A 21,981-nucleotide genomic window follows, 5' to 3' on the forward strand; every position below is an offset into this window, starting at 1 on the left:
CACAAAACTTACAAAATGTGGACGGTACTTGTAAACACTCATAGATATGTGCACGCAAAAATGACTGCCATCTTAGCTCGATGCGATTAAATTAGGTTAGAAAAATCGACACCAGTGCGCCTTGCGGCAGAAACGACCATTATTCAAAACACGAAAACTGTGGAGTCAATTTGTTATGTTGGTAGTGCGCACATATCGATTGTTGACAATTTTTACATTTTGTTTTCATTTGCGATGGCAATATTTACTGTTTGTAAACAGAGTAATAAAAATACGTGAATTTCACTAACGTGTCAAAACGAAGATAATATCACGGCACTAGTCTTTCAGTCTATGTTTATTTCACGCCTATGTTTATGATGGCGTAAATAAATAGAACTTACGACATAAGGACATTATTTTGTGCGAAAAAGCGTGAATTTCGCGCGAAAATTCGTGAATTTCGCGACTATGTCAAAATCAAAGGAAAGTCGCAAAATTCGTTTAAAGTATCAAATTTTCGCGTTATTTCGTGAATTTCGCGCTTCACCATTTTTCGGGGTCTCTAAGAATAAGTCATTTGATTTCCATTATAAAAAAACTCTCTTACAGGCTAATAACCTTACCAAGAAGAAAGTTGACTGTGAACCACGAGAAGAGACCTTCATCCACTCCATCCATTATGGCCACTGAGTTCACGTTAGTCAAAAATGGAGAGGTCGAAAATAATTTTCTCACCTGCAAATTGCATGCATAAGATTACCTGCTCACTCATAAAAGAGCCGAGTTATGTGACAACTGGTAAAGGAACCTTCAGTAGTCTTGATTAACCAAGCTTTGCTTAACAGAGGTTCCGTATTGTCGGAGCCGACTTAAAAAGTGCCATTAACAGCAAAGGTTGCTGAAACATTTGCTTGAGAACCTAGAAAATATCTAACTGTTGTCAAAATCATACAGAAAATTAACCTGAAAGATTCCATTTACTTACTGGTTAAGTAAATCATAGAGAGACATAAGAGAATTTAACTGAAGAAAAGCTGGAAAAACATCACCCCTAAAAATAATACCACTGGGCTGACTGAAAACTTAAGACTATTTTCTTATTATATCCGTGTTATCCTAGCATGCTTATCCAAGGATGCAGAACTTCATATTAACTCAGCTAATCTAGACACTACTGTAATTAAAATATCTATGTGAAGTACAGATTCCTACATATCTTTAAAAAATAAAGACATACAGCTTATTCCAAGTCACAATGATTATTTAAGACATTATTTGACAGCACATGCATTTTCTGAACAGAAGGTACCTCGTCCAGAAGGCTGTCGGCTTGGTGGTCAGGCAGCAGCCTGAGGCCAGCCGTGGCCTTCATTGCCAGAGGGGTTCGGCCCCAGTCCGAGTGCGGGATAACCTCTTTGGCTCTGTCCAACAGCTCTTGCAGTTTCTCCGCCCCCTGGGAAAAAAATAATGCTGTGTAAATGACAAAGAGCTCCATCAAATTGCAACGAGAAACAAGTATTCTAGTAAAAAATAAGGCTGCCTTTGTAAAAAACAAATGTTAAGAATAAAAAGAATGTTAAGTGTATACATCATTGTAATACATAATCAAATTCTATAATTTAATTTTGATTTAAAAAAAAGTTAATACATTAATCCAATTTTTAAAGTTGTCTGGTGTAATGGCTCAATGCATAAAACTGTTTAAATTTACCTAAACACTCAGACCACTCACAATATTAGGTTAATTTAGTATCACAGCATTAATTTTTTAAGCAAATTCCAATTCATATATAATAATAATAAATAATTTGGATAATAAACAAAATAATAATATGCAATTATTGCAATTGATGTTCTGTTGAAAATACTGTTATTGATACAATTCAGCACATTTGGCACCAATGCAGTACCGGATAAGCGATTCTGCCATATTATCAAACAAAAATATTGAAAGGAAATACCAAAAAAAAATTTATTATTTTAAAGTACACTGTATATTCACATTTGTACACTGAGGAAGTGCTCCTAGAGGCTATGATCACATTTGCTCCATTTATTGATGAACAGTTCATTTTTATGCAGAATAATGCACGCCCACATACCGCAATAATTGTCACAGAATACTCGGAGCACGTGAGAATTACATTTTTGGACTGGCCTGCACAATCTCCCGATAAGAATCTGATAACACATTTGTGGTATAGTTTAGAGAGATATGTTGGGCATCATCATCATAGTCCTCCTAGTGACTTAGTGACTTAAATCAGCTAAAGAATGGGATGCTGTGCTGGTGGATGTAATTCCTTCTATGCCTGACAGGGTTAGGGCCCTTCGCTTAGCAAGAAGGTAATACCCGTTATTTGGTGGCCATCTCTCAGAAAACCAGACGAAAACAAAGAATTATCAGTTTTAAAAGACGTGTTAATTTATTATTCTTATTCTTTATAATTAATTTGTACAGTTCTATTATCAAAAATTATTTGTTTGTGGTAAGCTTTGTTTAAATAACCTATAAAGAAACTAATTCTTACCACAAGTAAAAAAGAAATAAAAAATTACAGTGAAAAATCAGTGAGGTTTTTTTTTGCTTCCGAGTGTATTTTGTCATAATAACCAGAAACTAAAAATTATCATAAAAAAAACATTGCAGGAAAGAAACGGTTTTACCATAAATGTGGGAACTAACCACCCAACCAAATGGTCTAAATACAACCACTTGTTATGTACAATAGTATATCAAAATAACTGCCATGTTAGTAGTGTTTCACATTGCCTGGAAATATAACAACCAGATAAAACTTTCTTGTATCAAAACTGTAAATATTATTAAAAATTTATTTTGTTCTTAGAAATTTTTGATTCCATGGACATAACCATATTGATACATCAAATCTTACTAAAAATGTATCAAATGTCCACAGCAACTCATTAGAAACAGAAAATCTACAGATACCAGATGACATTTACTATTTTAAGAACACTAAATCAAAATTTAAAAAAATAAAATTTTGCAGGCTTGCGGGGAGGGGGGGGGGGGGGAGGTTCCACCCAACCGCAGCGTGGCACCTCGGCGCTTGTGTACAAGAACCTGACCAAAACTCTAGCGTTCCAAAGGTGATACAAGGAAAGTAGTTCTCCTTCAGATAGGAGATCTGCAGGGCTAGTGTGGTGACAAGCAAGCAAAAACAACGCGCTCTCAATAATGTTTTATTAAGAACAAGAATCCAGAAGTAACAATCATGGGGAGAGAGGGCACGGCCTCAAACCCAATTAAGGCACAAACCCGAAAACAACATTCCATTAAAACGCCAATACTTAATATATTCATACGAATTAAAGCCTTAACCAGATTACTATAATTCATAGCCCATAATGTACATGAAAACAGATAAATCACAAGTATCATGCCGGTTATTCGATAAGGCAAAATTGCCCAGTTAATTTTAATGAAGGGAACAAGGCACTGGAAAAGCAGACACTGGCATGGTTGGCGGAAACAAGATTAAAATCATTAACCATTGAAATCGTAGAATGCAAAAATGAATTTTGAGGGGAAAGGCCGAGAGGGAATTTCATCACAAAGGCCGGCAAGAAACGCTACGATACAGACGTGTTCAACTGACACACCTCCTACACTCCATCGCAAACAGTTATCATTTGCCAACCCTACCTTTGTCCTGCCTTCGAGCAAACACTCACGACCAAACTAGACAGAGAAGTGCCGTCAACCCCGCCGAACAGCTACAGCACTCTTCTGGAGGGGAGGCAAGAAGGGGAAAGAGGGGAGCAAGGAGAGGCGGAACAGAGGGGGGGGAAAGGAGGGGAGGGCCGTCCAGCACGAACAGTGCTAGCTGTCCGCTGCAATTTAATACAAACATATACTATTCCTTTTATTGATTTATTCAAGTACATAAAATAAAACAATATTTACTTTTGCAACTTCCATCACACTTTCTATTAGGGGAAGCATAATGATATTTAGCACTCACTCACTAATTACAACTTTGGTCTGGTGCAATGTTTACCTTTTTAGGGTTATCTGCATATGAAGATAGACCTGGTTTTATCTGCACAAACAGTTCATTGTCCAACCTCAGCGTGCCATCTGCTTGAAAAAATAAAGATTTTTAGTACTTAATTATATTGTGAAATATTTCAAACAATGTAAAAAGCAATTCCTAAAATTAGACCATACTATGTATTCTATTTCAAGGTGTCTACAAATACCTAGAGAACCAATTTCAAGATTTTTTCTGAACATTTAAAAAAAATATATTTTTACAAGTTTTTTTCTTCTAAGGGCTATTCTTAAATCGACATACATAACCAAAACTACACATGAGCAAATGCAAAACAAAATCTTCTACAATTTGTAGGACTTTATAGATTTTCAAGTTAAAAAGCTAAAACATCTTTAGAAACAATTTCCACTGTGACTATAAACTTAAGTGAGACATCAAAAAACAAATTATAAATTATAAGGTTGCTGAAAATTAAGTTTTGTGACCATAGTTTCCTTACTTTTTCGAGATTTTCGTGATCTGTAGACATTCTTTATTTGCTTCGATGCTGCCAAAGATGTTTTGTGAGCACAGTACTTCAAACAGCAAAACAAATTATGTGACACAGTATTGTTTACACAGTGCAGATTATGTCAGTGGCTCAAAATGATGGATGACAAGAGAATTACTACAAGAAACCTGGTGATGAGCAGCATCAACAACCTCCCATCAGCACTGTGCTCGCAGTGAACGCGTGTTGATTGTCGTCGCGCAGAAGGGAGCCCAATGCAGTAAGGTCTGCATGTTCTGGGGCCAGACTTATAGCACAGATGCAAAATCTCACTGAACTCACTTGCTGCAAACTTGAACAATATAATTACCCAACTTCCAGCATTTAAACAATGTTACTTTACACCTTCCATACTAGGTTAATTTCATTATGCCCAAAGTTAACATTGTTAACATTTATTTTTTGTCACCAAGGGTGATTATTTTTTTATCTTTAATAATTTTCATTTCAATGAAAAAATGGTTTAAAAAATAAATATTTTACAAATATAACCCCAAGTTATTTTGCGTAATGCCGCGTCTAAAATTGGTATCATGAGAAAATCTCACAACAATTTTACACATGTTTTATGTTTGAATTTTTTTTCGTTAGAATAGAGAAAATTTATATTTGGGTGGTCCTTGAATTATGTTCAGTAATTGTAATACTACGGTATTTACAGGTTCACTGCAACTGAATTTTGATGCTCATTTGTTTTCTTTATGTTTCATTCCCGGACTTTCCGCAGTGTTTTGTTTGGCGTGGTCACGAGTATCAGCGACCTTGGACGTTGCCATGACGACGCAGAAAATCAACAACATTCTGCCGTGATTCAAAACAATAACATTATAATTGGTTGCTTGTAATAATGACGCCTAGCGTCTACGTTTGGATTGGCCGGCTAATACCGACAATGCGAAATTTAAAAAAAAAAAAAAAAACTGCTTCTGACGCCGGGAATATGGCGTGATTCTGCGATAATTCCCGTGCGGAATTTGGACGTTTGAAGCAGACCAGCGTCGTGTTTAACTACAAAGGTGTAGTTAAACGCGAGAACAAATCACTACGGACGTCAGCAAATGAAGGCAGCGCGCGGCGACAACTTTGCCGCAAATTATAAGGTTGAGAAATTCCCTTGTACCAGGACTCAGGTATGGCTGGCTGCACCATCATTCAGAGACGTTTGCCCCATGAGTCAATAGCTCCGTCCCAGTGAACAATATATAAATCACGCACGTAATTATCATTGATGTGTTTTCAATAATTTAATTAGAAACAACGAACTATTTCATCAATCTGTCGCACACAGGTCCAGTAGTCCTAGGAGTCAGAGTCTCGTGTCTGACTAGCTGGAGGCAAATAATAAATAGACTTTTGAAAATTAATAAACATGTGCCCAACGTAACTGAACGTAGATTTGGACATAATTTGTTTTCTTTTAGACACATTCGAGAAATCTGTGTTGATGTATATTATTCTTGTCGAGTATTATTTAAAAATAAATGTTATTTTTATTTTATTGTGATACTAATTATCACTAAGTTATGTTAATCATAGCACAAGGTGCCCAATCCCATTAATTATTGTATGCTCATGATAGTACAGAACAATTTGGTTACCATAACTTGGGGCATGTTATAGTGAGCCGTATCCTTACATAATCCATGAGACCAGTTGACTGCAATCACGCTTTTTGATTGACACAATAACCACATGACCACACTAATAGATATTTGTGACACCTTTAACTCATTTATAATTACTAGGGACAAGAATTTATGGTTTTATTTTCAAATTAATTTCATTTTTAAAACAAGAGATTATAATGTTAATGTTATATATATATATAAATTTTCATGAAGATGATTATTAAAACCTGGATTTTATTTTACCAAAATAGTGCCATTTTGACAAATACAAAAAGCATGTATACAATAAAATAGTTTATAATAAGAATGTCTAGGGCAAAAACATCCTAAAATAATTGTAATAGTTTGAAAAACAATTGTCTATTTAAAAATGGCCATCAGTTCAATCTATATCCCAATGATGCTGTTCACATTAAAATTTTTTTTTACAATACCAACAGACTCTCAAAGAAACTCTCATGAGAATTAATACCATAAGGTTTCGTCAGAATATACAATTAGAGTTATATTAATTTATTTTATATTTCGGTATGTGATGACTACCAATAAGGCTCAAACGAAAAAAAAAATAAAAAATAATAATGTCAGAAATTGCAGCCTTGTTTCAAAGAAGGCTGCTTCTATAATGTAGATATCTGCACATAAAAATTGTGTGGATGCTGCCTTATAGGCCCCCTCCTTTTTTCGAGGTACACGTGCTGGTCTGCATTTTTTGAACTGTCAAAACATTACATATACAACAACATTTCCATAAATATTTTCTTTTATTCTTCCTCTCAACTGTAGCTGTTTTGTTGACTGATCAGTAGAATTATATATTCAGCCAGGTGGGAAAGGAAACTAGGTGGCCAATGTGCCCGAAAAAAATCCTTAGGGGAGAAATCTGCAGTAAAGCAAAGCATTTAAGGTGTATCATACATGTCATCTTTGAATACGAGCCGCAGCAATATAGATTTATTATTCAATTTTTTGACACAACAAACCAAAGTAACTATTGGCTACTTTACCATTACAAAATCTTCAGTAGGCCATGTGAGACAACCAGTAATTATCCTTCAAGTGGTTACATTAATTTGGATAAATATTCTGATACAGAAATTAATTGAATAAACTTTGACAGAGGCAAAATGGTGGGATATGTGCCCTCTTAAAATTATTATTTTTTTATCATGAATTGAAAATGAATAGACACAATAAATATAAAAAAAGATTTTATGGTGAATTAAGATAAAACCTTAAAGTATGTCAATACACCATATCCACCAAAATACAATTTATAAAACATATAGCACCAAAATGAATTAAACCATGAAATTAATCTCAAAAACCTAATCTTTTAAAATGTTAAATTTCACGGATATCATTTATTTATTCAGCATGAAGTTTGTACCAAGATGTATGGCCCAAGTCGATTCAAAAATTTAATCTCTTCCTAACTCCCTTTTTCCTCTCTGACATTAATACATTTTGAAAACACACAGAAGCATGTTGATTTATTTTTAATTGTTCAGAGTAATGCTGTAGACATTCTTAATACAAAAAATTGTATTGCTAAAAGCATAATGTAACAATAAATAACTATACTTTTCTGCAAAATAAGTATTGAGTAGTATTTTAGTGTCATAATTGTAGATTAATACATAGCTTTTTGTGTAAAAAAGTGCTTAAAATATTTTAATCAATCAATTTTAAAAATGAAATCATCCTAAAAATAAAACCATATAATCTTGTCATTAACAATAAACATGTTGGAAGCATCCCAGAAGGGTAAGCTAAGAGCCCACCTACCCAGGCACACATCCAATGTGCAGAGCTTCAGAAGAAACCCCGCAATTTAAAAAAACTGCTCCAGAGATCCGAGTGGTGTCTGTTCACGAAAAGCATTTACGAAAAAGCTGAGGGCAGATGAGTAGTTTTTTCCCATAATGTCTAAAATGTATGTTTTCGGAATAATGTTTGGACATACAGTACAGGTTCTTGAAAGCACTCAAGAGACTTGGAATACACCTTAACCTCAATTTCCCCATCATATAATATTACGATTACCGCTTAAATCCCATAACTGCCCTATGCACAATGAGAAGACTGCATGCCAGTTCAGGGCCTTGCACTTACAGGTCATACCATGCTAGAAACACCAGCGAGCATCACACTAATAATCACATCTCACTAGCACTGACTAAGTTGCAAACAGTAGAGGATGAATGTGTCGGATGCTGAATCACCTAAGAGGGACTCGTGGAAGGTGAAGGCCAGCACGCGGGAGCCCGTGCTGCCAGCATCGATGATGATTGCGTGCACATGTTTCTGCAAGCCCAGAGAGTACGCCACTGCATCCAGCGTGTTGGTGGCGTGCGACTGGAGGCTCCATGGCAGGGCTTTGTAGTAGCTGCCTGGTGGGAGACGACAAACACTTGCATTACTCTTTAACACGGGAAGGAGATTCATCTATCACATTGTACAATTTATAAAATTCACTTACTTTCTACTGCCAATAACTCATAGCAAACACACCCTAATTCAGTGAGAAAAATATTAATAGAAACATCTTATAATCAATTAACAATATTTTATTCTGTCAAAAGCATAACATATTAAATTTCAAGATTTAACAAGCTACATGCCAAATTTCACATTGATACACTGCCTGTACAGATCACTTATAATGAAAGTCACGAAATTCAATTGCTAAAATCAAACTTGAAATAAATGTTAATAGCTTGACGTGCTCCGCCTGGTTCCCCAGTGATGGTCGAGTCGCGGGTTCGAGTCCCGTGCGCCGGCTAACTAGTGGTGCGCTGTTTCTCAGGGGGTTGTGAAACAGGGCAGACATTGCAGGAGGGAACCCCGAGTTATTGGCCACTTGGGATGCCGTAAGAAATAACGGTAGACACAGTTTGAAGGACGTTGCTTTACTGCACCGACCCACTGTGTACACGGTGCTGTTCACCGAACTAGCCCTTCACATTCCTACACACTGACTGCCCACGGTACTAGTTTCTCACTGATGGTGGTGTGTATGACAGAATTGAGTACTACACCAAAACTTATGTCACTGATTAACACAACGGGCCAAGAAATGTGGCCCTTAACGAAGACACGAATGTTACATTATGAATTTGGTTAAAATAAAATATAAAGTATTTTTCCAGCCAAAATATATATTTTTTTATTTCAAACCCAAATTTTAATTCATCCTAATATTTTGTTTGAAATATAAGTAGGTAGCAAAGAAAGGAAAAAAATTGAAAAAAGGGAAAAAAATTAGAATGGAAAAAAATAAATTGCATGCAGTGATTACTAGACAAGCATACTGCAGAGTGAGCTATGGGCTCGCTCGAGTAGGTAGTAACATTCAGTCTACTTCTATTGTTAAAATTTCAAAAAGACTGTTTTCTCAGGTACCCTTTGCCAAGTAGCCAAGTATGAAAATATTCTGAGACCCTGCACTGGTAAAGCCTTGTAAACCTGTCTAGGCCAAGGTGAATCTCGTGGTCAATTTATTTTGAGCAATGTACCATCAACCAGTTGCAGCACCTCTACACTGGAAAGCCCGAAGCTGTAGTATTCCATTAATTTGAAGCACCCAGCTATTTCCTCTTCTTATTTACAGTGAATAAAAACACACTCCACTCCCTCCTTCGCCATCTACTGATCTCCTACCCTTCCTTCTGATGCCTGTAACATAATGTTTCAATGTTGATCGAGGAATCCCATAATGCTGTGCTGCTCTGCATGTGCTCTTGTTACCATTCTTTATATCCTATATAGCTCGATAGAGATCTTCTGTGGTATGGGCAAAGCTTGTCTAGCTTGTTGTTTCCTGACAAACGTACGTACCACGCCCTGCTATAGATTGAAACAAATTACTTATAAGTTTTTGGAAAATATTCAAAGCACATAATACATAATATAAGCTATTTTATCATTTAGTTTTCCTAAGAGCTCCATATACATATTATATATAATGTGTGTGTGTGTGTGTGTGTGAGTGCACTCCAAATTATTCACCATGCTTTTTTTTTAATTAGCTAACTGCAGGTTAGGATTGGGGTGAAGCAGTTGCTCCGTTTTTCGGCACTGTACAGCATTCCTTCCCCTCTTTTCCCCTCCCTCTCCAGCTTCCCCTTCCTACCCCCCTCTTGCTCTTTTCCCCGCCACCTCACCAGCGCTCTCTGTCGGAGTGTTTACCCGGCCTATATATAGTCCGGCCCCTAGCGTACTCCTTGCAGTCGTTTGGTCTCTGGACTCGAAGGCTGTCACTGCGGCGGTGGCTCTGCGTTCCGGTATGTACTCGGCTGTGAAACTTAACGTCTGTATTTAGGTATTGTTCTTGCTTGCGCATCGTGGCCGCGCCTTCATTTTTTATTGCTGCCGTGTTATATGTAATCGTCACCAATGTTTGGACCCTTCAGGTCATTTGATTTGGGTTTGTTTTGCTCACGCCGAGTACTGCCCGTAGCATGTTGTAACATTTCTGCGGCTGTATATGGGCATGCCACAATGGCATTGGACACTTCTTGTCAAGCCGCATTATAAGTTCTCTCTTGATTCTGCCTTCAGTTTTTTTTCGCCTGGCGGCCCATATTACTTGTTCTGCTACTTTACAGCGCTTTGCCACCATGTCCGCTTTACTCTTGCTTACCTTGTTTTATATGTGTGAATGATTGTATTTATTTCGCGTCCCGCGGGAGCGCATTAGGATTTGCCCCAATGACAATTATAAGCTGTTTTATAAACTGTAAACTTTTTATAAACTCTTATAAGCTTGCATGAATAAAATTCTATGTTTGGTATTTCTATTTCTATTTTTGGTATTTTTTCTAAAGCTTTATATTTTTGCTTTGCACCAGCTTCCCACTGTCGTTGGGTTTTAATGTAAAAACCCCCCTGTTTTTGTCAGTGTTAGTTGTAGTCGACTGGACTTGTCTCCAATCGGCTTCAGGGGTAACTGGCCTCAGGAGGGACTCAACTGCCCCAACCATTTGGCCCAAGTGCCCAGTTTAGAGAACCTGCACCCCCCCCCCCCCCCCATCCCCCCCCCCAACACCAACCACCTTCTCATCAAGATGACATGAGTTAGCCACACTGGAACACTTCAACTATTTGAATTAGTAGTAAACTATATTAAAGAAAATGCTGAAAATGGAATCACTGGACTTACTGTCTTGTTTCAGGAATCTTTGAAAGCAGGTGATTACAGGCATTGCAATGAAAAAATCACAGACACAGACTTGATATAATGTGATACTACCAGTTCAAGAGGAAAGCGGCATTTGCTTATTGTTTCCTAACCTTGTAGCTAGCCTGTAGTGGTGCTGAAGCAACCCACGCTGCTGCCCTCCCCACTTGTTACACAGTTTAAATGAAGATTTTGTAAGTTGTCAGATCATACCTAGTACTATGGTTAGGTTTTCTTGACATCATTAAAATACCAGATGTTTATTCATTGTATGGTCATAATTGACATTGTTTCATGCTTTTTAAGTGTTTCTGATTACTCTCTTGCTTTATGGTGCATAAACACTTAAGTTGAGTTTACCAGTTTGTTTATTTGTGTAGTTAGGTTTTTATTTGCTTTCACTCTTATTAAGTATTGCTTGTGTTTTTTTTCTTCGTAAACACGTTTTCATGTACCTAATTATCTTTTGTATTTCTTATATTATTGTCGTGGTTCTTTGTTTGAAAATGAGCTGATGCAATAGTTTGCCAGTCACATACAAATTAGAGAGAGACAAATGTTGCAGGAGCGTAAGAAATAGGACTCGTAACTTGTTGCCATGCACCAGTATTGGCAGAGACTTTTTTTTGGGATTGGTTGAAAATTATGTCACCTGAGCACCCTTTGTCCTTTCTCAGGAATTAGGGCAAACATGAAGTTAGTCAGCATCTGAACGAGGCACCGGTAAGTTTCATATCGGGCGGACGCGCACAAATAATACATTAATAAGGAGAAAAGAGAATTTTGCAGCTGTGGTTAAGGCTCTACCATTTATATATAACTTTTTTTCTTATCTTTTGGAACTTTAAATTAGAATTTGTTCTTTCACAGTCATCTGTAATGGCCCAAAGAAATGTGTAACTAACTTTGCCATTGTTTCGAGGATTGAGTCTTTCGTCTTGTATCGTGAGTTGCAAACAACCACTGAATTTACTTGCGAACAATCTTTAATATTCATATTTTGGTATCTACGAACAGTAAATTTGTGTCACTGAAGATGTTTTGAATGAAATGTTTGAATTTTTGACATGCACTTGTTTTGTAATCTGAAGATGGCGGCCAATTCTCGTGAATGATAAATAAAAAACATTTAAACTTCGTAATGTGTCAGACTTTATTTTAACAGTAAATTATCAACAATAACTTTTTTTTAACTTAATTATTTTTTCCAACGACCAACTAATTTGTGCAAGTGTTCATGTATGTGCACTTTAGACCAATGTTGAGGTAGCCAGAGATCTGATATGTTACAGTGCCAACCACCAAACTTAAAATATCAACAAATATGGTGGATGAAAAATCATGGCTAAGTTACCTCATGGTCCCAGTAGCCCGGATGGACTTTACTTTAATTGTCATTTCTACTCTGTAAAGTCTTTTTTCTGGACTCACAATTAAAGTCACATTAAATTACAGTGAATACAGTAATGCGAGGTATACCAAAAAACTGGCTATTCTCATACATTACACAATTAAGAATATATCTCAAAACCATCTTTAAAGGTTTATGATTATGATGAATAACAAAGAGACGGAATGGCGAGTAGGCTAAGGATGTTTGTGATGACTTGTGTAATAACATATGAAAAAACTTAAATCTTAAATTATCTTAGCTAGCATCCAAACAAACTTTATATTTGTCTGTGTTAGTTTATTAAAAGAAAAACGTACTTACCAACCACTAATGTGAGTGCAACAAATGAAATCAGAATAAGAAACCATTTTTGTAGACGTATCTTTGGACTTCTGCTCTGTGGTCTGTTAGCATTAGTCCTCTGGTGTGAAAATGACTGCCTGTCATCAATAAGCTGAAAAGAAATAAACTCATAAACATACATAATGCTATGTGGTTAATATGAAACAAATGACTTTTCCAAAAAATATGACTTAACTTTAAGGCCTACTTATGCCTAAAAATATTTTTGATTACAAATAGAAGAAAAACATGAGATATAGCATACAACACAAATTTCTTAAGCCATAATAAAAATTTCAAAATTAAAATTATAATAAAAACCTAAAAACTGCCTCTTTAAGAACCAAATTTTTATAGAGCTACCTATATTTTTAAATTGCCAAACCCACTGATTTAATGAATTTTGCAGCATAATTTAACTAAGAAAACTATATTGGTACTTAAAAAATTTTTCCTCCTCCAAAAACTAATGAACTCCTCCAGTCAAACTATTTACTTTGCTTCCTATGCCAACAAGATTCAAGGTTAGTGAAAAGATGAGGTTGGGCTGGGTTAATGGTCTCGACTTTTACACATAGCATTGCCTCTTTTTAAAACAATAGGCTTGATTCCGTTCAGCAATTTACTTCTCAAATGTGTTTATTTGCATCATTTTATGGAAAGAGATGATTAATATTTCTACAAACCAAGATATTGTTATGTTACGGGGTGGATCTAGGCCTGTCAAACATGCCCAATTCACGTGGATTCCAGGAAACCATAGGAAACCATGGGACACCCCCCCCCCCCCCCCCCCCCCGAGAGAGGGGCCTGATGCCTGGCCATTAGCGGCCAGCCAACCACGGCCTTCCCCCCTCTTTGCCTGCACCAATCATGGAGCACGGGCTCGGAAAGTAGCCTTCTACCTTATCCCCGCCCCGGGCATGGCACCACTCAGTCCCTGGAAGATTCAAAGACTGCCTGGTATTTACCAACACCACCCCCCGCTCCTGCAGGGCATCGATATGTCTGGAGACCTCTAGACTCATCACCTCGAGGAATGGGCGAAGCTTGCACTACTGGGTCGGGGACCCTTGTGACATAACATGCGGCTTCTGGGTGCTTCTACGCACGACCTCCGCAAGGTATAAAAGGCATCAGCCGACGAGTGGCAAGTGTCTCTACCTATCGGGGAGTGGTACCAGCAATACCTTCAAGTTCCTTTTGCGGCGACATGGAGCGACTGTTTGGCGTAGAAGGTCCGGGATGGTGTTTCGGCGCGGCGTGGGTGAATGGTGTGAGGTAGCTCTATGAAAACTCTGGTATGCGGACAGAGACTGGCCGGTGAGCGAACCACTATCAAAATAAGCTTCAGTGATCAGTGTTAATGTTTGAATGATTGGTGTAACATTATTATGCAGAGATTAAGCTGTTTTTTTTTTCTTATCAAATTTAAGGTGTGAATAAATGAATGTTAGAATTAATTAATTGAGCTATCCTTCACAAACCTTCCATTCCACATTATGTAATAACATTGGCTACAGCTGCTCTGTAGGCTCAAAAACAGAAAGAATTAAGTACTGTATAAAATAAGACCACTGACTTTAGCTGATAAAATATTTTACTTGTAAAATATCACGATATCTTGATAAAACTCACATATATTAAAATTAAAATAAAAAATAAAAATTATTTTAACTATATTTATTACACAAATTTGCAGTAATAGCTAATGTTATTTAAACAGTTACCAAAACTATAAATAATTTTTGAATTCCATAAAAGCATACAATTTTCATCAATTGACAAAATAAAATAAATACCGTAGGTCTAAATTTTCTACTACTTGTTTCCAACGGCTATGTTTTCAAATGACAAGTTTTGATAAACAGTTGAAGTGACAAAATTAAAAAAAAAAAACCTGTTATTTACTTAATTTTCAAATAAAAATAAGATACAAAAACTATATAATTATTTAAATGAGAATAACAAAATAAATCTCAAGGAAAAATGCTTGGCAGCGATTTGGCAAGTTCTACTCGCTCTGTGTATTTATATAGTGATAAGACATAATTGTGCAGTACATTTATTGCCTATAAGTAGCTAATAAACTCGCACAATATAACTGAGGTTTAAGCTACTTCTACTCCCTGTGATGTAAATCACACAGAGACAATTTTTTATAAACATGTTCAATAGCACACACAACATTTATTGCTGATGAGTGACCCCTTACTGTAACTGATTATTAAGAGTTTTTCACTTGCTCTGGGTAACTGACACTCGCTTAGCTAGTGGTCAAACATGACTGGTGCATGGCTAGATGCTGAGTCTATAACACCTCTTTGAATATGCTTTACACCTACTTAGCTAATAAGACAAAATTTACAGAGACCACCCAGCTGCAAAGTCATCACAGCACTGTTAATCATCAGCCAGCCCTAAGCACTACAGAACACATAAAATACAAAGGAAAATAACGTGAGTTTGTAACTGCAGTGCAGTAACCATCATGCTGGCTAGACTGATGAGGAACAGGTTCCATGTTCATTCCTCAGGTCTACTTTGAAAATCAAGGTACCTATGCTATATTTCAGGATTCCCATGTTCTTACTCTAGACGATTACCCTGAGTCTTTTCCATTTGCCAGATTTTCCTTGTCTGCAGAAACCCTACTTTTACTACCCTATTAGAAATTATGCAGGCATGTGGTTAGACGCTCATAATTATGTGAGACTGCTTAGGATTATGAATTTTGTAATTATTAACACAATTTGTAACATAAAAAAGCTACACTAGTAGTGACGAGAGGGCTTACACACAGCAACCAGTAAGATTTCAAGTTAATATTGAAGAATACTGAAAATCACTTGAAAAACAAATTAAGGTGGAAGAGTCTTGGCCCCAGGCATAAAGTACCGACATTAAAGACCACTTTTTTTGTAAAGAATCTCAGCTAAAATATATTCCTAAGGATCTGGGGAGAACCACAGGATCAAGTTACAAAATTAAATAAAAAACAGTAAAGCAGCAACAACAACCAGGGAAATTTCTCGTGTAAAACAATCTCGGTTACACTAGAGCACATCAACTCACATCATTATCGGCTGCCACATTTACTGCTCAGGAAACCTACATTAACGTATTTAAAGTTTAAATAACGAAAACACCTGTTATATTATGTACAAAACTATTTTTATATTAATAAAATACCATACTTGACACTAGTAGCAAAACAGGTACACACACAGGTATGTAGTGTTGAAAAACCACTTTCATTTTTTTTTTTTTTGCATCAGACACTAAACTAAAACCTACCAAACACATCCAGTTAAAATCAGGATCTTTTTAAGGTTATGTATTATTCAGGAACGATCATTGTGAACCTGAAAGAGAGCCTCTTTCCAAGGAGAAGAATTGAAAAATGCTTTTTTTTTTTTTTTTTTGACATGTTTTTGAATCATTCTCCAAGAGGGTGTTATGTTACTTCAAGTAGTTAACAAGTAGTAAGGTTATGTTTAAATAGTAGGTACAAATACTGTAATATTAAGTCAGTTATGTTAGGTTAACTACATTTGAAATACTTTAATGGGTAAATATTTACTTGGGTGGTATTTCCGAAAAAAAAATGTTAAAAATCCGAAAATACCTTTATTTTATGCTCTTCAACTTCCTCTTTTCATTAAAAGTGGCAGAGGTAAGAAATTCCAAATACTTTAGGAGATATCGAATTTTTTAATTTTGCAATACAAAACTTGTGGAACCATTCGAGCGGCGCCATTTTTGTTATTTTGCCGTGTGTTCGTGAATACGTGAATCGTGAATGCGTAATTAATAAAATGGTTGATTAGGTCAGGTCAGTTACATTATTAATACTTTTAAACTAAGCCGACATTAAAAATTATTTTGTGAATTAATTTTAATGGCTGTTTAGTTTTAAAATATTTATAATGTAACTGACCTTACCTAACAAAACCCGTAACAAAGGATGTACAGTAACAATCACGTAAATTTTTTTGTTACTTATTACTTGCGCAACAATATCAAAATAACAAATAAGACTTTAAAATTATAAACGTTAAAAACTCACCTAAGTTGGAAGCGGTAATTAAACACCGTTTTAAACAATAATTGAACTAAATAATCACGTATTAGTTCATTTGAATTCTGGCCTATCACGAACAATCACGTGACATCATTATCCAATAAAAAAATAGATACTCGTACGTAAACAAGAAACAATGGACTGAGGATAAGTTAGCTTCGAATCCTGGATTCATTTCCCAAGAGGTTCCATAGTTACAATACCGTACCATAAAAATCGGGTAAACGACGAAAGACGTTGGTGCAATACAGGCCTAACTCAAATTGTTAAAATTTGATGCAACTTAACCTTCCAATTAAAAAAAAAGTACATATATATATATATATATATATATATATATATATAAACTGTAACGTAATTATAAAATATTGATAAAAATTAACCTACAATGTCACTCTTGTGGTGTGTGTATGATCATGCTATTGATTTATACCTACAACGCGGCAAAATAGCCAAGTCCATGACGCCTTAAAACTTAAAACAGACTTTCTACATTATGCACGCTTAGTACACATTAATGTACACACATGTGGGTGCAATCCTGTGTATCAGCTTCGGGGTTATATACTCTGGTTTTTTTTTTAAGACGCCTTCGAACTTGCGATTTTCACCTCCATTGCAGAATAAATCGCCAAGTCCAGGACGCCTTACAATTTAAAACCGACTTTCTACATTATGCACGCTTAGTACACTTTGAAGTACACACATGTGGGTGCAATCCAGTGAATCAGCTTCGGGGTTATGTACTCTGGTGTTTCTTTAAGACGCCTTCGAACTTGCGATTTTCACCTCCATTGCAGAATAAATCGCCAAGTCCAGGACGCCTTAAAATTAAAAACAGACTTTCTACATTATGCACGCTTAGTACACCTTAAAGTACACACATGTGGGTGCAATCCAGTGTATCAGCTTCGGGGTTATGTACTCTGGTTTGTTTTTAAGACGCCTTCGAACTTGCGAGTTTCACCTCCATTGCAGAATAAATCGCCAAGTTTATGACGCCTTAAAATTAAAAACAGACTTTCTACATTATGCACGCTTAGTACACCTTAAAGTACACACATGTGGGTGCGACCCAGTGTATCAGCTTCGGGGTTATGTACTCTGGTGTTTTTTTAAGACGCCTTCGAACTTGCGATTTACACCTCCATAGGGGCAAAAGAGCCAAGTCCAGGAAGCCTTAAAAAAAAAACAGACTTTCTACAATATGCACGCTTAGTACACCTTAAAGTACACACATTTGGGTGCAATCTAATGTATCAGCTTCGGGGTTATGTACTCTGGTGTTTCTTTAAGACGCCTTCGAACTTTAGATTTTCACCTCCATTGCAGAATAAATCGCCAAGTCCAGGACGCCTTACAATTTAAAACCGACTTTCTACATTATGCACGCTTAGTACACTTTGAAGTACACACATGTGGGTGCAATCCAGTGTATCAGCTTTGGGGTTATATACTCTGGGTTTTTTTTAAGACGCCTTCGAACTTGCGATTTTCGCCTCCATTGCAGAATAAGTCGCCAAGTTTATGACGCCTTAAAATTAAAAACAGACTTTCTACATTATGCACGCTTAGTACACCTTAAAGTACACACATGTGGGTGCGACACAGTGTATCAGCTTCGGGGTTATGTACTATGGTGTTTTTTTAAGACGCCTTCGAACTTGCGATTTTCACCTCCATAGGGGCAAAAGAGCCAAGTCCAGAAAGCCTTAAAAATAAAAACAGACTTTCTACAATATGCACGCTTAGTACACCTTAAAGTACACACATTTGGGTGCAATCTAATGTATCAGCTTCGGGGTTATGTACTCTGGTGTTTCTTTAAGACGCCTTCGAACTTGCGATTTTCACCTCCATTGCAGATTAAATCGCCAAGTTCATAACGCCTTAAAATTAAAAACAGACTTTCTACATTATGCACGCTTAGTACACCTTAAAGTACACACATGTGGGTGCGACCCAGTGTATCAGCTTCGGGGTTATGTACTCTGGTGTTTTTTTTAAGACGCCTTCGAACTTGCGATTTACACCTCCATAGGGGCAAAAGAGCCAAGTCCAGGAAGCCTTAAAAAAAAAACAGACTTTCTACAATATGCACGCTTAGTACACCTTAAAGTACACACATTTGGGTGCAATCTAATGTATCAGCTTCGGGGTTATGTACTCTGGTGTTTCTTTAAGACGCCTTCGAACTTGCGATTTTCACCTCCATTGCAGATTAAATCGCCAAGTCCAGGACGCCTTAAAATTAAAAACAGACTTTCTACATTATGCACGCTTAGTACACCTTATAGTACACACATGTGGGTGCAATCCAGTGTATCAGCTTTGGGGTTATGTACTCTGGTTTTATTTTAAGACGCCTTCGAACTTGTGATTTTCACCTCCATTGCAGAATAAATCGCCAAGTTCATAACGCCTTAAAATTAAAAACAGACTTTCTACATTATGCACGCTTAGTACACCTTAAAGTACACACATGTGGGTGCGACCCAGTGTATCAGCTTCGGGGTTATGTACTCTGGTGTTTTTTTAAGACGCCTTCGAACTTGCGATTTTCACCTCCATTGCAGATTAAATCGCCAAGTCCAGGACGCCTTAAAATTAAAAACAGACTTTCTACATTATGCACGCTTAGTACACCTTAAAGTACACACATGTGGGTGCGACCCAGTGTATCAGCTTCGGGGTTATGTACTCTGGTGTTTTTTTAAGACGCCTTCGAACTTGCGATTTTCACCTCCATAGGGGCAAAAGAGCCAAGTCCAGGACGCCTTACAATTTAAAACCGACTTTCTACGTTATGCACGCTTAGTACACTTTGAAGTACACACATGTGGGTGCAATCCAGTGTATCAGCTTTGGGGTTATATACTCTGGGTTTTTTTTTAAGACGTCTTCGAACTTGCGATTTTCGCCTCCATTGCAGAATAAGTCGCCAAGTTTATGACGCCTTAAAATTAAAAACAGACTTTCTACATTATGCACGCTTAGTACACCTTAAAGTACACACATGTGGGTGCGACACAGTGTATCAGCTTCGGGGTTATGTACTATGGTGTTTTTTTAAGACGCCTTCGAACTTGCGATTTTCACCTCCATTGCAGAATAAATCGCCAAGTCCAGGACGCCTTACAATTTAAAACCGACTTTCTACATTATGCACGCTTAGTACACCTTAAAGTACACACATGTGGGTGCAACCCAGTGTATCAGCTTCGGGGTTATGTACTCTGGTGTTTCTTTAAGACGCCTTCGAACTTGCGATTTTCACCTCCATTGCAGAATAAATCGCCAAGTCCAGGACGCCTTAAAATTAAAAACAGACTTTCTACATTATGCACGCTTAGTACACCTTAAAGTACACACATGTGGGTGCAATCCAGTGTATCAGCTTCGGGGTTATGTAATCTGGTTTGTTTTTAAGACGCCTTCGAACTTGCGATTTTCACCTCCATTGCAGAATAAATCGCCAAGTTTATGACGCCTTAAAATTAAAAACAGACTTTCTACATTATGCACGCTTAGTACACCTTAAAGTACACACATGTGGGTGCGACCCAGTGTATCAGCTTCGGGGTTATGTACTCTGGTGTTTTTTTAAGACGCCTTCGAACTTGCGATTTTCACCTCCATAGGGGCAAAAGAGCCAAGTCCAGAAAGCCTTAAAAATAAAAACAGACTTTCTACAATATGCACGCTTAGTACACCTTAAAGTACACACATTTGGGTGCAATCTAATGTATCAGCTTCTGGGTTATGTACTCTGGTGTTTCTTTAAGACGCCTACGAACTTGCGATTTTCACCTCCATTGCAGAATAAATCGCCAAGTCCAGGACGCCTTACAATTTAAAACCGACTTTCTACATTATGCACGCTTAGTACACCTTAAAGTACACACATGTGGGTGCAACCCAGTGTATCAGCTTCGGGGTTATGTACTCTGGTGTTTCTTTAAGACGCCTTCGAACTTGCGATTTTCACCTCCATTGCAGAATAAATCGCCAAGTCCAGGACGCCTTAAAATTAAAAACAGACTTTCTACATTATGCACGCTTAGTACACCTTAAAGTACACACATGTGGGTGCAATCCAGTGTATCAGCTTCGGGGTTATGTACTCTGGTTTGTTTTTAAGACGCCTTCGAACTTGCGAGTTTTACCTCCATTGCAGAATAAATCGCCAAGTTTATGACGCCTTAAAATTAAAAACAGACTTTCTACATTATGCACGCTTAGTACACCTTAAAGTACACACATGTGGGTGCGACCCAGTGTATCAGCTTCGGGGTTATGTACTCTGGTGTTTTTTTAAGACGCCTTCGAACTTGCGATTTACACCTCCATAGGGGCAAAAGAGCCAAGTCCAGGAAGCCTTAAAAAAAAAACAGACTTTCTACAATATGCACGCTTAGTACACCTTAAAGTACACACATTTGGGTGCAATCTAATGTATCAGCTTCGGGGTTATGTACTCTGGTGTTTCTTTAAGACGCCTTCGAACTTGCGATTTTCACCTCCATTGCAGATTAAATCGCCAAGTCCAGGACGCCTTAAAATTAAAAACAGACTTTCTACATTATGCACGCTTAGTACACCTTAAAGTACACACATGTGGGTGCAATCCAGTGTATCAGCTTTGAGGTTATGTACTCTGGTTTTATTTTAAGACGCCTTCGAACTTGTGATTTTCACCTCCATTGCAGAATAAATCGCCAAGTTCATAACGCCTTAAAATTAAAAACAGACTTTCTACATTATGCACGCTTAGTACACCTTAAAGTACACACATGTG

General features: G+C 37.0%; 1 protein-coding gene across 4 annotated transcripts in view; it reads right to left on the reverse strand.

Annotated features, from left to right (window-relative positions):
- The window catches only part of LOC134534754 (ectonucleoside triphosphate diphosphohydrolase 5), an 80,517-nt gene that overhangs the window by 12,794 nt on the left and 45,742 nt on the right, over positions 1–21,981 (reverse strand). For 2 of the 4 annotated variants that reach the window (XM_063373283.1, XM_063373285.1), the window contains exons 2-6: positions 13,079–13,211; positions 8,408–8,575; positions 4,008–4,087; positions 1,292–1,435; positions 606–717 (exon numbers count right to left, since the gene is read on the reverse strand). In XM_063373283.1, coding sequence (XP_063229353.1) covers positions 606–717; positions 1,292–1,435; positions 4,008–4,087; positions 8,408–8,575; positions 13,079–13,211 — 637 coding nt within the window. Of the gene's footprint in view, positions 1–605; positions 718–1,291; positions 1,436–4,007; positions 4,091–8,407; positions 8,576–13,078; positions 13,212–21,981 lie in introns of all 4 variants that reach the window. The other 2 variants (XM_063373282.1, XM_063373284.1) reach the window with 1 other exon arrangement.

This window comes from Bacillus rossius, chromosome 8, assembly GCF_032445375.1.
Source record: "Bacillus rossius redtenbacheri isolate Brsri chromosome 8, Brsri_v3, whole genome shotgun sequence".
NCBI lineage: Eukaryota > Metazoa > Arthropoda > Insecta > Phasmatodea > Bacillidae > Bacillus > Bacillus rossius.